Source organism: Lipotes vexillifer, unplaced genomic scaffold (assembly GCF_000442215.2).
Source record: "Lipotes vexillifer unplaced genomic scaffold, Lipotes_vexillifer_v1.1 scaffold1272, whole genome shotgun sequence".
Lineage (NCBI taxonomy): Eukaryota > Metazoa > Chordata > Mammalia > Artiodactyla > Lipotidae > Lipotes > Lipotes vexillifer.
The window spans coordinates 3,170,979-3,187,306 of record NW_006779909.1 but is presented as its reverse complement, the minus strand read 5'-3'; the positions used below and the strand labels follow the sequence as shown (position 1 = coordinate 3,187,306).

The following is a 16,328-nucleotide window of genomic DNA, read 5'->3' as shown; positions in this document are numbered from 1 at the left end:
GGGAAAGAGGCTGTGTAGTAATCTGTGAAGTCTGCTTAATTCTGGTAAGTGACTTGGGATGGGAGTGGAGGGAGAGTTCCTGTTTCTACCTTATAATAAAAGCATGTATTCCTTTTACACTTAAAGAGATACTGAGAAAAGAAAAAAGGGAGGGAGACAGGGAGGAAAAAGAGAAGGGAGGGAGGGAGAGAGAATAGGGGGAGTCTGGGAGAGAGAAGGCACTCAGGCGTAGTCGTTGCTTGGTATTCGTGGGGGATTGGTTCCAGGAGCCCCTGGGGATACCAAAATCCACAGATACTCAAGTCCCTTACATAAAATACAAGGCCCTCCATATCTTCGGATGCGAAACCCACAGGTATGGAAGGTGGACTGTATAGCGAAATAAGAAGAGAAGCCACAGCTTTAGAGGTAACATCTGACCCCCACAAACTTACCATCAATGTCCTGGCTACATTACAACCCAAGGTGCCAGCTCCGAGCAGCAGACACTTGGCAGACACAACCTTGTCTAAGTCCAAAGTAGGGACCAATCTCCAACACATCAATTTGAGATTTAGATCCACTGATGACTCAGCTAACCTAGAAAATGAGAGAATTATTTATTTATTTAGTCAGTCACTCATTTATGCCCCAATCTTGTCCTTTTTAGATAGAAAGTAGCTGTATGAGAAAATAAGAAACAAATACTATGGAAATTAGGATTGAAGGAAAAGTAAAACAAAGCTTGAGGGTGAGCGAGGAGGAGAAAGGTGACCACACAGAACACATGCCACCATTATCCTCTGCAATTGCACAGTGATGGGCCACCAATCTGATCCTGAGCTCCCAGCAGCCAAGGTGAAATGGGAAGCATGACCAGGTGTAGGAGTTACTGTGTCCAGGAATAAAAACACACCAGCCGCTTATGAGGAAAGATTTTCCTAATACTGAAAACAGAGAAATTTCTGTCTCCTCAATAAAGGGGTTACTTACATCATGCCTTCAATACAATACTGGTTTCTGTGAAATATTTCTTATAATGACCTTCAGTGTAGGCTAATGGACAAAATCAAAGGGCAATGAATAAAGAACTAAAAGGTGGTGTAGGTACAGAGGTCTGAGAGTCTGAGCTTGAAACAAGAACGAAATTTATAATGTCTAGAGAAACGTGAATTGTGTATCCTTCAGGATACCCATCATTAATATTAATTCTCACAACCAAACTTAAATCAAGAGGCAGCCAAGAGTGGATTAACACTCGTCGTCAGTGTGAAGGCACCCCCTGACTGAACTGGGCAATGCTCTTGGCCTGACAGAACCTGGTGTGCACCCTGGAGAAAACGGCTTCCAAAGTATACCTTTTAGGGTCCATACATTCGCTGAGGTTCACCATCCTTGGTCCCATGCCTCCTTTCTGGTTCTTCTCCCATCCAACCGCCTTGGGACAATCTTAAGGCAAATAAAACAGTAAGTTTAGGGAAGGAGGGAAAAATTAAAAAATAAGTCAAAGCAGCAAGATGGCTCACGCATCCATAAGCTTTCAGTTCACTTCTTTTTCAAGGAGGTTTGCAGGCCAGAATTGGCATCTACTTGCCTCAGTTGCCTCATTTTCCGGAGCCACTAGGAATGTTGTTTAGAGACCCTCAGACCCAAGCACTGTCTTCCCACAGAAGGGCTTCAGAAACAGCCCTGGTCTCTGGCCCGAGTTGCCTTAACTTCTGTAGTTACTGGAAGTTGCTCCAAAAAAAGAATATATCTGGAGTGGGTCTAACCCTGTGAAGGGCTTTCTACCTTAGGAAGACAAGCCAGTGTGACTGCGGCACACCTTCTGCTGAGTTCCCACCTGGACCTGTACCTCTCCGTTGAGTGCACCCCTTCCGCTCTTCATCCTTACGTTACCCTTCCACCCAGCATCTCAGTTCCATCACTGCGCCTACCTGTCTCCAGACCTCAGTCCAAGGGACTGCTCTTCTGTTAAGCTGCCCTCTCCTTTAAGCACATCCTTATCCATTCAGACTTTCCTCTCCTCTGACTCTTCCCTTTGCCGCTGACCTCTTTTAACCTCTGCAGTGGGTGCCTCTGTAACTCCAATTCCAGCTGTTCTCAAAAGTTGCTCCACGCAAAGCTTTGAGAGGATAAAGACCCCTTGGCTGACGGGCTTGGGAAATGCTTCTGAACACCTACCTGTGTTCTCCCTCTGCCCCACCACCACCCAAACCTGGAGCGTCACATCGCACACGAGGGGGATAAAGCTCTGAGAAACCTGCAGTAAAGGAGCTACTTTGTCTGATTTGGCTTTGAGCTTCCCAATCTTACCTGGCTCTCCATTATCTCCCTCAACCAGTAACACCAATTAAAATCTCACAGGGGGCTTCCCTGGTGGCGCAGTGCTTGAGAGTCCGCCTGCCGATGCGGGAGACGCGGGTTCGTGCCCCGTTTCGGGAGGATCCCACGTGCCGCGGAGCGGCTGGGCCCGTGAGCCGTGGCCGCTGAGCCTGCGCGTCCGGAGCCTGTGCTCCGCAAATGGGAGAGGCCACGACAGTGAGAGGCCCGCATAACGCAAGGAAAAAAAAAAAAAAATCTCACAGGACACATTCAGGGTAATGCTGCTCTATTCCACTGTTGCAAAATCCTCTTAAAAATCACAACTGCTTTGCAGAATACTTCTGCTACCTCCTCACCTTAATGGAAACCTGGCTTCCTTGGTGGAAACCTGGCTTCCTTGGTGGAAACCCGGCCTTGTAAATCCTGCTAATGGGGGCCACCCAGTCGTACACTCCCCACACCTTGGGACCTCAGTTGCTCTCCCTTCCTCACTGAATTGCCAAAATTCACAATAAAGCCTCAACTCCTTAGCAGAGAATTCACTCAGCCACCTACCCTTCCAGCACCACCTCCCATATCTGCTTGAAGTAACAGTCTCTGAAGGAACAGAATCTCCTTGACTTAAGGTTAAGAGATACAGGACTATGGCAGGAATTTTACATTTGTCTCTAATTGTACACTGGTTTTCTTTGGACATTCTCCTACTTTTATATTTCTATCAACACCTCTATTTTCCTTTCCTTGGGGACTTTTTAGCTTTCAACCTTTGTTTCTTAACATAATAGTGCCCAATATAATTATGGGACCCAGAGGTGTTGATTTGCTTTACACAACTTTTTATTTCTGGGACAGGACGACCAATGGGAAACAAGGGGGTCAGTTATCTTCAAAAGCTACTTGGCTGAGGGTATCTTTCACAGCAAGGAGCCGAAAAACAAATGACCCTTCCTGTTTTAACTCAGGTGCTCTGGTGCGGTCCTTTTTTACATCACAAAAAATTAAAACTGAAATAATAGATATGAGTTCTTAAAGAGGATAAGAACTCCAAAATCATTTTTCTGGGGGAAAAAAAAGAGTTCAAACCAGTTACTAACTCATATTTTGTTTGATTTTCTTACTATTCTCATGTTAAATTTAAAAATGCTTCTCTAACACATGCACAGAAATTTGACAAGAAATTCAGAAACACAGTCTAGTACTATAATTAATAACTCCAGCCTCAGCTTTCTCCTGTTACAGATAAGAAATTATAAGACAAACACAAAATGTCATTGCAAATTAAAACATCTCTGTACTCAAGATGTTACAGACATTTTAAGAAAATTAGATGTACTTTAAACTTACTGATAAATTAGAAAAATACTATAGGTGACCATAATATTTAGTCTATCATATCTGCTTCCATATTAGACATACCCCAAATTAATGAGAAAGTATTTTTTAGGGGAAAGTTAGGCCCTGTCTTCCCCTAGCTGGACAAAGAGGAGGAGCACAGCAAGGACAGGAAGTGAAAGGAGGGCTCTCCCACCCTCAGAAGTGTCTGCGGCTCCCCTCAGCCGGCTGATCGAACACTCTGTATCAGCAAAGCAGAGTGAGCTTGCCTGCACCACCAAGAGCAGAAGACACAGGATATTCAAAACTGCATTTCTTATAACACTGTCATTGCAACTATGGGATGTCTTAGAAATATTAAAGGACACTACCATACAAATACGTTCAGTTCACATTATGATACAGAATAACTTTACAAAGTTCTAGTTATTAAAAGCTTTTATTTACAGCTAAGAGGGAAAACATTAATTCACATGAAAAAAGAGGAACATCTGCCTTTCTTTAAATAATCTACACTCAATATCAAGTGTAAAGACTTGAGAGCACTACTGCGCTACAGAAAACCTCTTTTTCGAATAGAATTGCACAGTGTTTCCTGGGTTTGCCAGCTTCACCAAGCATCACTAATATATCACTGGGAGCAGGTAGTAAGAGTAATTCAGTGACTTTATCTTAAAAAATGGAAAGAAAAGTGCCTCCCCCAAAAGGTGGTTGGCAGGATTAACTGAGTGATGTGTGGAAATAGCTGGTGGCCTGCCAAGTGGAGACCAGGCCGCATTATTGGTTAGTTCATGCTCACCTCATTCCCCTGGAGCTACCTTCCAGCGGCGGCTTAATGAAACATCACATGGAAGCTATTTTAGAATGTGCCAGAAGAGGGTGCTAAATCAAATGTATTAAATATCTAAAGACGGCAGAGAGGCCATAGATATTTTAAGGCTCTAAACTAACAAGTAAACAGCTTCCTCTTTTGCCTGATGAAGCAGAGATTTTAACACCCCTCACCCCCAAAACACACACTCACATTAAGGCACATGATCCACGGATTAAAGAAAGCAATGTTCCTTGGAACAATGCAGGTGCTGTATGGAGCAAATTAAACCATGTAGGTATGTACAAGTACTCTGGACAGCACGTAAGACATAGAAATCTGAGGGATCATCTTGGAAAGGGTTCTCGGCTTTGGGTAACATAGGAAATTACCATAAATTAGCATTTATTTAGCAACTATAATATGTCACCATTGTGTCTGTCTTTTACATAGGAGTCAGATTCCTCATAGCGGTACTCCATGAGATGGGTATTATTACCTTTATTTTACCCAAATTTGGGTATGTTATTCTGTCTTTGTGATGTGTACATAAATATAAATATATAAATAAATGCATGTATGTATATCTACACACACACACACACACACACACACACACACACATATCTCATATATATAACATTATCCGTGAGCCCAAGTTTCCTAACTTATGAAACAGGGAGAATAGCTGCTGCCTACCACACAGGATCAGATGAAGAATATTAAACGTGGAAGGAGAAATGGCACTTTTGCTGACTGGCTTACTATATGGAGAATAAGATCACACACAACTTTTTGTAACAAATAAATATGTAGGTGCATTAATACTTCATTCTTCCTGTAAGGAGGGTAAGGAATAAAGATTTTATGTTAAGTAAAAACAAAAAATAGAGGGAAAAAAAATTCTCAGGACTGAGAAAACTGCCTGGAGGAAATATCCTGAGGACAATCTCTGCCTTTGTTCCTGTGTGAATAGCAGAGCATGCCCTCTGTTCCAGGGAAGAGTTCCTAGGGGCAAAGAGGTAGGAGCTGTACTTTTTCCTACCTCTGTTGCCATTGTGAAGGGATGAAAGAAAAGTTAAACCTAATTTGGTTTCTGGTAAATGATAAGTATACGCGTTCTCAAAGACCGGCAAGTTACCTGGGCTAAATGCCATTTCTGGAAGCTTCACTTCGAAGATGATGCTGTGGGTGACGTCTCTCATCCCCTGCAGAGTGCGGTCCCGAAAGCAGAGGACTTCAACAGACTGGAAACTGCTACTCCTGATGTCGGGCCCAGATTTTTTTATTTTTTATTTTTTTTAAGGAAGGAAAAGAAAGAGCTCACGTAAGAGCTTCGGCAAACCCAGGTGGAGAGGATTCAATTCACTGTAATTATGCCTCCCTGACACCCTCGGGGGGAATGACCTTAACCTCTGAGAGATTCTGAACATATCCACGCAGGCTTCCTTTGTCCAAGTGTTTAGAGGCTGAGCGCTGAACTGGCTATGATTTCTTTTTAGGTGAGTTTTATATAACAATTTCACATTGCACATAAATGCTTCTGACAAATGAATCTTAAATGCAGAAAAAAAATAAAAAAGCTCACAAGATATTAAAAAGAAACTCCAAGACAAGCATGGGCTCCTCTGGTCCCCCTTCTCCCACCTGAACGTACGGTCTACGAGACGGCAGCTCGGGCAGTGGTGAGGAAGCCCACAGCTCTACAGACCCACCACCAGGACAAGCAAGTATAACACTCTCCCTCTGCGGATGATCTGTAATCTAGCTATCTTTAGTGAACACTGTTATTTAAGTAAAGCAGACACAGAGGTAAATATCCAAATCCTAAATATAACGGAGCTTGTCTCATGCCTCCTCCCAGTCAATAACCAGCCCCTTCAAAAGTAACTCCTGCTCCAACTTCTAAGTCCAGACATGGGTTTTGCCTGTTTTGATCTTTACATACATGGAACCAGGGAGCACGTATTGTCTCAGGTCCAGCCTCTTTCACTCAACATTATGTTTTTTAAATTCATCCACGTTGACATGTGTATCAGTAGCTCATTCAGATTCACTACAGCATCGCATTCCATTGCAGTGAATATACTACAATTTATTGTCCATTTCATTGTTCAAGGACATCTGGGTTATTCCCAGTGTTTGGTTATTAAGAATAATGCTGCTATAAACATTCCTGTATATGTTTTGCTTGCATCTGAGTATGCATTTCTGTGCTTTATATACCCGAGAGGGAAACTGCTGAGCTACAGATATTTTTAACTTTGGTGGATACTGACAGTTTTCCAGCAGTGTTTGAGGGTTCCAATTCATCCACATCTTTGACTTGGTACTCTCACCTTTTTAAACTCATTCTGGTGAGTATCTCATTATCTGGTGAGTATGTAGTAGTATTTCATAATGGTATCTTATTATCTTTATTAATGAGTAATATCTAGTTATACTTTATTTCCTTGATGATTAATGATGTTGAGCATCTTTTCAAATGTATATTACCCTCTGTTTTATTTAGTCTAAGGTTGGGAAAAAGGGCAGATGGTAGCAACAGGAAAATCCTATCTGAAGGTGACTCAGATAGCTGAAGGGAGGGCTAGAGAATTTCAGGATGGGGACTTCCAGCTGTTGGCCCTGCCCTACTCTAAAATATCTTTAGGGCTGTATGGTCGGAGTCTGAAGCTCCATAACAGACCTGTTTAGAGGCTCACCACTGATGGAAACTGGATCATGACTGATTTATTATCTGGTTTCTATGCCAGCAGTGAAAAAAATCCATTTGGGAAAACAGAAATATAGATATAGTTAGGCACAATGTCAAAAACATATAGACACAGACACAGACAGACAGACAGACAGACACACACACACACACACACACACACACACACACACACAAGTAAATACCATTTGTGGGCTGCTAGGACCAAAAAATTCCTCAAAGGCCATCCAGGGTACTGGGCTAAGTTACAGGGATCATATACACCAATAGTTATCTGTGAACAGAAAAGACTTTCTGAGTGAGGCAAGTATCATGTCAGATTCACAACACAAACACTGCTAATCCCTCCTCTTTCCTATTTATGCTGTTTTGCAAAAGCATCAACAATTAGACATTTGGTGAAGGGTTAGGGGGAAGAGAAGAAAGCCAAAGGACCTCACACCAGACAAGAGAACTTCTTGATGGCAGGGGCTGTCAAATTCTTCTCTGCACCCCGCTGTGACTCACACTGGGCACCCGAGACACCTGAAAGAGCTCTCAATGGCCAAGGCTGGGACGATTTGGTCAACAAAATAAATAACGTGGTATTGGAGTATAACCTAAAGTATAAAACAAGTATCTATGAGTCCATACTGATATAAATGATGAGATAAATAAATACGAAGGTGAAGGGACACATCTTCCTTACGGAAGATTCCCAAACACCGTGTGCGGATACCGCCCCTCCAGGAGCAGAGCTGAATTGCTCCCCTCCTTGGGCGTGAGCTCGACTTAGTGACTCACTCCCAAAGGAAAACAACAGTAGCTCTGCAGTGGAGAAAGCTGGCAAATTCTACCTCAAACAAGTGATCAAGCTTAACACCATCAGGGATGCCATGTGAGTATCAGGTAGCTTGGATATAATGATGACAGGGGCACTTCACCTTAGTGGTATTCTTTCCAAAAATAACCCCAACCAATATAACCCATCTAATCATAAGTAAGCATCACACGAACCCAAATTAAGAGGCATTAGACCAAAATAACTGAACCAGTACTCTTCAAAACTGTCAAGGTCAAGGTCACTGAAAACAACAAAAGTGTGAGGAACTGCTGCAGACCAGAGCTGATGAAGGAGACGTGACAAGAGAATGCGTCTGGGATTCTCCTGGGTGAGAAGGTGAGAGCATGGTCTAAGAGACAGGTTCCTATGAGAAGCAAGAGAGCTCTGAGAATGAGGCCTCTAGCCTAGCGCTCCCTCTGAATGAAGACACTGTCTCCCTGGAGCTCTTCTGGTCCAGCTGGCCACCGCCACCACGTGGGGCACCTTTTTATTTTGTTCCCCTCTATCAACTGTGACAGACGGCATCTGCCAGGCATACTACATGATTAAGTAATCACTGCTTCAACTTCACATTTAAAAAAGTTCACCGAAGGCATTTACCTCTCTGTTATCCAGCAGAGAAGAGAAGAGAAGAGAAGAGAATGGCCTGATGCAGTGAAAAAAGCACTGGCTGGAGCGCCAGCGGGCATGCGTTCTAACCCTGCAGCTAACTGATTTTTAAGACCTTGGGGAAGGTCTTCCCTCACCTGTAAAATGAAGCAGTGAAATAATTTTATCTCAAAGGATTCCTTCTCGCTCCAGAATTATAGAGCTTTATAGACCATTAAAGAGAAAAAAAATCCTATATAGCTTAGAAAACAACACAGTCTCTGTTATGGCTCAATCTTACCAGGTGTCTAAAGGCTCTTCAATTTTTATTTGGGAAGAACCCAGATAGTATTAATCCAGGAAATGCCATTCATATAGAGACGCTGAGTTTCAGTTTTCAAGTATGACTCCATAAACCTAGGCTCTTATCAAATGTCCTGTCACTTACTTTCATTTGACCTTCAGCAATTTACTTCACCTCTCTATGCCTTAATTTTCTCATCTAGCGGGTAACTCTCACCTGCACTTAGCACAGAGACTGGGAGCAAGATAAGCGCTCAACAAATGGTAACTGTAACAACAATATAAATAAACTCTATTGTGGTAGATTCACTGACGTCTTTGTTCAGTTCAGTCTATCACCCTTATACAGTTACCTACCTTCAGTTTCAAGGTTATCTTTTCTTAACCAGCAGAGAAAAAGGAGGCTAAGTTCTAGTTTATCAAATATTCTCTGGGTCTAGGTTTTACCATCTGCAATTGTAGAGTTGGGACAAAGTGATGTTTAAATTATATAAATCAGAATGTTACTTTAGATACAAGTGGATGCCTAATTTCAAAGAATGAGCATATTTCTGACACTAAATACAAAGGCAATGAGGCAGGAAGGTAATAAGAAAAAGAAATCTGTTTTGAGAAGACCAGGAATAAATTTCTTAGAGCAACCTGACCTAAAATGAGCTACAGAGAAGGAATGAACCACTAAAGAGAAATTTATCACTTACTGGTAAAGGGAGGTCAGCTTGAAAATGCCTTAAAGTAACTCTCCTACCCACATGAGGCATGCATGAGTATGCATCCGGACTGGAAAATGAGAGAATCCATTTGACACTAGGCTGAATACCATTTAATTTTCCTTTGATGATTCAAAAGTGACTCCAAAATCTTCAAGTGCTTTAGGAACCAAATCCGGAACCTCAATCATTGTAGGAATTAGTCCACACAAGGCTGGGTAAGCCAGTTTAACTATATGGGTAGACAGATTTTTCAAATGGCAGTCAGAAATAACCATTGGCTAGGAGATCTGGATTCTAGAACTGGCTTTGCCACAAATTCATTGTGTGAACTTGGGCAAATCTCTTCCTTTTACAATACATCAGCAGAAAGAAACAAAATGTCATTGCAAAAAAACCCTTTGTTTAGAAGGTTTATGAAATAAACACTCTTTTCTCCTTGGCTGAGGGCATACAATTCATTGAAGTTGTTCAGTAATGATCTGGCTGCAATCCACCCAGCAATTTGCTGAAAAAGTACAAAATGAGAAAGAGAAGAGGGCAAAATTGTCAACTTGAGTGTGTGGAGAAATTTCCACATTGATGCCAGAAAACATGCTTATCTGACAAATGGCTGTCTACTACCCAAACACTCAACAGAACGGGAAATGCACAAGGGAGATTATGTGTCTTAAAAGTATAGGGGGTGGGCTTCCCTGGTGGCGCAGTGCTTGAGAGTCCGCCTGCCGATGCAGGAGACGCGGGTTCGTGCCCCGTTTCGGGAAGATCCCACATGCCGCGGAGCGGCTGGGCCCGTGAGCCATGGCCACTGAGCCTGCGCGTCCGGAGCCTGTGCTCCGCAAATGGGAGAGGCCACAACAGTGAGAGGCCCGCATAACGCAAGAAAAAAAAAAAAAAAAGTATAGGGGAGAAGTTCAGATATCTAATGCACGGCGATGTCACACATGGCTGCCATGATGCCGAGATCACTAAGAGAAGAAAGAGCCCCACTAACAGCAGACCAGTTATTGCTCCTTTGTTATTTATTGCTCTTGTCCAAAGATTTTACAGCCCTAGAATGAAAGGCTAATGTTGTCAAAATCACAAAACATTTCCCAAACATTTAATCTTCAATAATTGCCCTGGGGCTTCCCTGGTGGTGCAGTGGTTGAGAATCTGCCTGCTAATGCAGGGGACACGGGTTCGAGCCCTGGTCTGGGAGGATCCCACATGCCGCGGAGCAACTAGGCCCGTGAGCCACAACTACTGAGCCTGCACATCTGGAGCCTGTGCTCCGCAACAAGTGAGGCCGCGATAGTGAGAGGCCTGTGCACCGCGATGAAGAGTGGCCCCCCGCTCACCACCAACTAGAGAAAGCCCTTGCACAGAAACGAAGACCCAACACAGCAAAAATAAATTAATTAATTAATAAACTCCTACCCCCAACATCTTCTTTAAAAAAAAAATAACAATAATAATTGCTCTGAAGGAAGAAGTAAAACTCAATCAAGCAAGCTTTCCTTGAGGATTGGCAACGGGATAGTGACAGGGGCTGTTTCAGCGAAACCACCAGAACTGCTGCAACAGTGCAGTGGCCCCGTGACCCATAGTGGAGTCATTTCTTTGAGGGAAAGCAGAATTTAAACAAGGCCCATTTTCAGCCAATCGAACGTGTGGCAATGTACAGAACATTCAATGCCGCAGGAGAAAAAGTCGGCAGCTTATGGCCACAGTTACTGCAAGCAGTGGTGCTGGAGGGGCCCCAAGGCTTGGGAGAGCTGACTGGTCCAATCTCTCCCCAATTCCACAGCCTGTGACTTCACACTGGGAGCCCGAAATGGGCCACGGTGGGAGAGCTGAGGTCACGGAAGTAAGCAGACACTACAAAATCAGGGTACCCCCATCGCCAAGAGCCCGCTGTCATTTACCAGCACACGACCGATTACAAATCTTAAAATGTTCAAACTCTTAACCCAGTAATTCCACATCTAGAAATTCTTCCTAAGGAAATAAATAATTCAAAATACAAAGGGAGGGGAGTATGGGATTTCATGCACAAAGAAGCTCCTAAAAGTGAAGAATTATGAGAAACCTAAATGTCAGAAACTTGGTAAATACATTATCATACAAATCTATTAAAAAGGATGGTAACGTAGAGTTTCATATTATGCTAAAATACTAAAATAAAACAGAATACAGTAGAATCTTAGCCTTTAGAAAAATGCACATAAGATTAGAAGGAAATACACAAAATGTTTACTTAAAAAAAATTCCAAAAACTTAATTGAAGAGCTTTGTGAGATTTTAAAAACAGAAGGATACAGCTGGACATAAAAATAATGAATGGAACCACACCAAGTGCAGCTCATTTACCTGCCAGCATTCTAGAAGTGGGCACACAGCACCATCCAAACTCTACCTGATGAGCTATTCGTGACTCCTAAATCACTCAACTGGGTCTCAACTAGCATTTTTCAAAAGACAGAACAGGATAGAAAACAGAGTGCAAAGCCCCTAGCAAAGTATTATTTTGTGAAAGTTTTGCTTCAGTTTTCTATGCGTGTGTGTATACATCTAAAGACACACATAAATATGATTATTGAATCATAATGTAACAGGTACTTTTAGCTACAAGTAACAGTCAAAGGAGTTTGGCATTAAGCGATCCCCTAGCGATCACCTTTAACAACCGTTAAGTCATCCGAGAAATGAGAAGAAACCAACCAAAGATGCACTTGCTACTCAGCTTTACTTTAAAGAAAGCATCATTAGTGAACTGGTCAAACCTTCCTGGGTGCTCCGAGGCCTTCTGAAAATTTCCAGAAGGGCTTCTCCTGCAGGCAGGCCATGCCTAATTTCTCCAGGTTTCTGATAAAACCCAAAAGGCAAGAAAGTGTGCCTCTCTTTGGTAAAGGCAAAGTTGGCTGCATGACTCAGGACCTCAAAATTCCATCTATATAGAATAGCGGGAGATGGAGGTCAGTCCACAGAAAATCATTATCCTTTGAAAATGAAAGCTGACAAATGTATTCTAAGAAAATACAATGAGAAGTATTATAACATGTGAGTAAAACCTAACAAAGCCTGTTTATATCCATCATCTCTTAATTCTCACAACCATCTTATGAGGAAGAAGGGGAGGAAACTGAGACTCAGAGGTCACAGCCCACGAGGTCACAGGTGGACCCAACATCTGGCCTTCCTACTCTGTCATGTCGTGCTGTGAGCTACTGAGAAAAACGTGGATGCTCTTTTTCCCACTGTGGGAAGCATTCTGACTATAGGAGGTAAGATAATTCACATGTGAAGGGGCCGCCATTCCCCAGCCTCATTTCCATTCTCCTTACCTATAAAATGAGAGCGATACTACTCACTCTGCAGGGTGTTGGAAGGATTACTGATACCACGTGTGAGCGACCAGCTCTGTGCTGGACACACAGAACTCAGAACGTGGTAACCGCAGCTGCTGCTGACTGAATGGACAGTGTGCCCTCTTCAGGGACAGGCACCCGCTCCCCCCCAGCGAGCTGGGGCTCCGGACCTGAACAGGCAGTACCTCCAGATGCAAAGGTCCCAGCTCTGGCTGGGAACAGAGATGGGCCACCCACCTCCAGATTTCAGCAATCCCACAGCCTTCTCTCCCCAGCAGGGCAGGCTAACTCCCGTCCTTCCCTTCATGTTTCTCTAAGTCAGGGACCCAGAGAGGATCCAGGAATGCGTTTCAGTGTTCTGTGGATCCCCTGACGTTAGATATTAGATGCTTATTTTTTGGTGGGCAAGGATGATTGCTTCCACCAAATTCTCAGAGGCTATACGTTTGACCATCATCCCTTCCTCAAATTAAGAACTACTGCTGTAAATTACCCACAGCAGATCACACACCTCCCCCCATACTCTGTCTCCTGTCAGACCACCAAGCACGTCTACGACTCATACTACATATTGACTTTAGGTGCATAGACAATTTGGGAACGCCTTTATAAGCAACACAGCCTGAATCAGAAGACCATATGAAAGAGAACACTTATAATGAGCCTTATTAGGAGTAACCTACTGCTTGCTGAAGGCCTCCTACGTAAGGGGCACTGACCCAGGTATTTCACATATATGAGCTCCAACCCTCACAACTCATACACTCACGCCCTCAGTCCCCCTTCGTATTTACACACCAGACATGATACCATGGCATGTAGATGCGATGGTGAAAAATCAGACAGGATACCTGCCCGCATGGAGCTTACGCTGACACGGGAGAAGAAGATCAAAGGTCACTCAAGAACACGCACAATGTACCATATTGTGCTAAATACTGTGAAGAGGCGCCACACAGCACTTCCAGAACCCATTATGGGCAGCATAAAGCTCTTTACAGTGGTCAGGGAGGGACTCCCCAAGGAATCATGAGTAAGCTTCAACGTGAAGAAAGAGCGAACACTTCACTGGGCAAAGGGGAGGTGTGGAGGTGGGGAGAGAAGAGGCAGAAGAGAAAGGAGACAGGAGTTCCGGGAAAAAGGCACGTGCAAAAGCCCTGCAGCAGGAGGGCACCCGGCACCTCTGAGGGGAGCACAGAAGGACTTGGGGCTGGATCCACAGGGGCCAGGCCATGCAGAGTCCTGTACGCCATGGGAAGGAATCAGGTGTCTATTCTGAGAGCCCGGGAGAGAAGGCATTGCTATGCTTCATTTTGAGAGTGACATGATCAGATGTGCTTTTCAGAGGACTGCCTGGGGCGATATGGGGATGGACTGGGGGGAGGCCTGAGCAGCACAAGGAGCCCCGTTAGGAGGAACTGCAGGAAAGCAGACGAAAGTCCATGAAGCTCAGGTTGGGGTGGTGGCAGAAGAAACGCAAAGGTGGCAGACCGACAGAAGTTTAGGACACGAAATCCATGGGACACGGAGGTGGTAAAAGACGGAGAGGTGTCTAGCAAGCTGCCCAGATTTCTGGCTCTCGGGACTGGATGCATGACGGTGTCATCAAGACAGAGATGCCCAGAAGAGGGCCAGACTTGGGCAAAGATCATGAATTCAGCCTGGAGATACTGAATTCGAGGAGCTGGAGAAGGCAGCAGGGGGTTGGATACCGCAGTTCGGGGGTCCAGAGGAGGTTCAGGCCGGAGAATGTGGTCACTAGGGTCGTGGGCACCAGACTCCCCCAGAAGAGAAAACAAACTGAAAAGAGAGAAACCTGGAGGGATTCCAACAGTTCTCCAGCTTATCCGTGAGGACACCAGGGCTCACAGAGGAACAGTGGCTTCTCGGGAGTCAAAGTCCTGGTAAGAGGAGGCAGGAAATAATATATGAAGCCAGAGCACAACTGCAGGAGCTCACACTGAAAACAATGCCTATTTGTGGAAGAACAGGATAAAAAATTTCAAAGAAACTTCATGACCCAAGGAACACGAAAGAGCAACTGGAATTATGTGAAAGCAAGTGAACAAGATCCATGCCATAAAGGCCGGAGTGACCTCAAGTGAAGTGATACGTAGGTTTCACAGAAATCACTTCTTCAGTGCTCTGCTCAAGTCCACAAGTGATTCTGCCTGTCCACAAGGAACTCTCTCCTCTCTACATGCACACACCATGTGCCCATTAAGTGTCTGGCATTAAGCTAAATGCAGAGGATGTGCTGTGGGGTATAACACGGTCTCTGTGCTAACACTGCTCACAGGCTGGTCGGTGATACGGGCAAGGCAGACAAGCAGCAAACCAAGATTACACGTGAGCCCAGTCACTGCCGGGAGAGAGGCTGCTACCAGGACACAGAAGAGGGATATCAAACAGGACAAGGAATCCGCCAGCGCTTCCCCGGGGTGATGAACCGGAAAGGGAGTGGGGTGAGGCATCAGCCAGGTGCAGGAAGGACAACGGACAGGCGTGACTGAAGGTGGGAAGATGGGGAGAAGATGGGGGGATTAGGGGCGTCTGGAGGTCACAGTGCAGCCACAGCATAGGATGCATCTTGGGGAGCATCAGAAGGTAAGGCTAGAGGGATAGGCAGGCGCCAGGTTTGAGGAGGCACTGAATGATAATTATTTCTAACTTTATCTTGAAGTCAACAGGAACCACAGAAGGGTTTTAAGTAGAAGAGTGACACAATGCAATTTCTGTGTTAGAAAATGCGTTTGGGCAGCAGTGTGGGGAATGGATGGGACATTCAGGACCACAGAAGGGAGGTCTGCCAGGAGACCATGAAACTCCTAAGAGCCCACCCATCTGCACAGCTTCTGGTGATCCTGTCTACAACAAGACTGGGCACAGATGCACAGATAAACAACCAAAAGTACCATCCATATTATTTCGTTGGCACTTCTCTTCCGTGACTTGAGTTTCTAGTTAACTTTCCACAAGTCAATGTCTCATCTCCCCTAGAAGTCAAGAACAGGTATAGTCATATTTCATAATTTCTGGCTCATAGGAGGTGCTCGGTATATGCGCTGAGCCATGCCAGGCTTTCCTGAGATCGACCTTAGCCAAGCGAAGGATCTGTGTGGGGGCCCTGGCGAACACGCCAAGACCGCTTCAACAGAGACTCCAGAGAGTCGTCCAGTCATTAAAAACTGGCTGCTGCTGATAGGGCTTCCCTGGTGACGCAGTGGTTGAGAGTCCGCCTGCCGATGCAGTGGACATGGGTTCGTGACCCAGTCCGGGAGGATCCCACGTGCCGCAGAGCGGCTGGGCCCGTGAGCCATGGCCGCTGAGCCTGTGCGTCCGGAGCCTGTGCTCTGCAACGGGAGAGGCCACAACAGTGACAGGCCCGCAT

At 44.6% G+C, this 16,328-nt stretch overlaps 1 protein-coding gene across 1 annotated transcript in view; it reads right to left on the bottom strand.

Annotated features, from left to right (window-relative positions):
* The window catches only part of ATG7 (autophagy related 7), a 114,437-nt gene that overhangs the window by 77,794 nt on the left and 20,315 nt on the right, over positions 1–16,328 (bottom strand). The window contains 4 exon segments of the mRNA XM_007453054.1: positions 435–579; positions 1,338–1,428; positions 5,589–5,710; positions 7,349–7,437. Of these exon segments, the coding sequence (XP_007453116.1) occupies positions 435–579; positions 1,338–1,428; positions 5,589–5,710; positions 7,349–7,437 (447 nt within the window).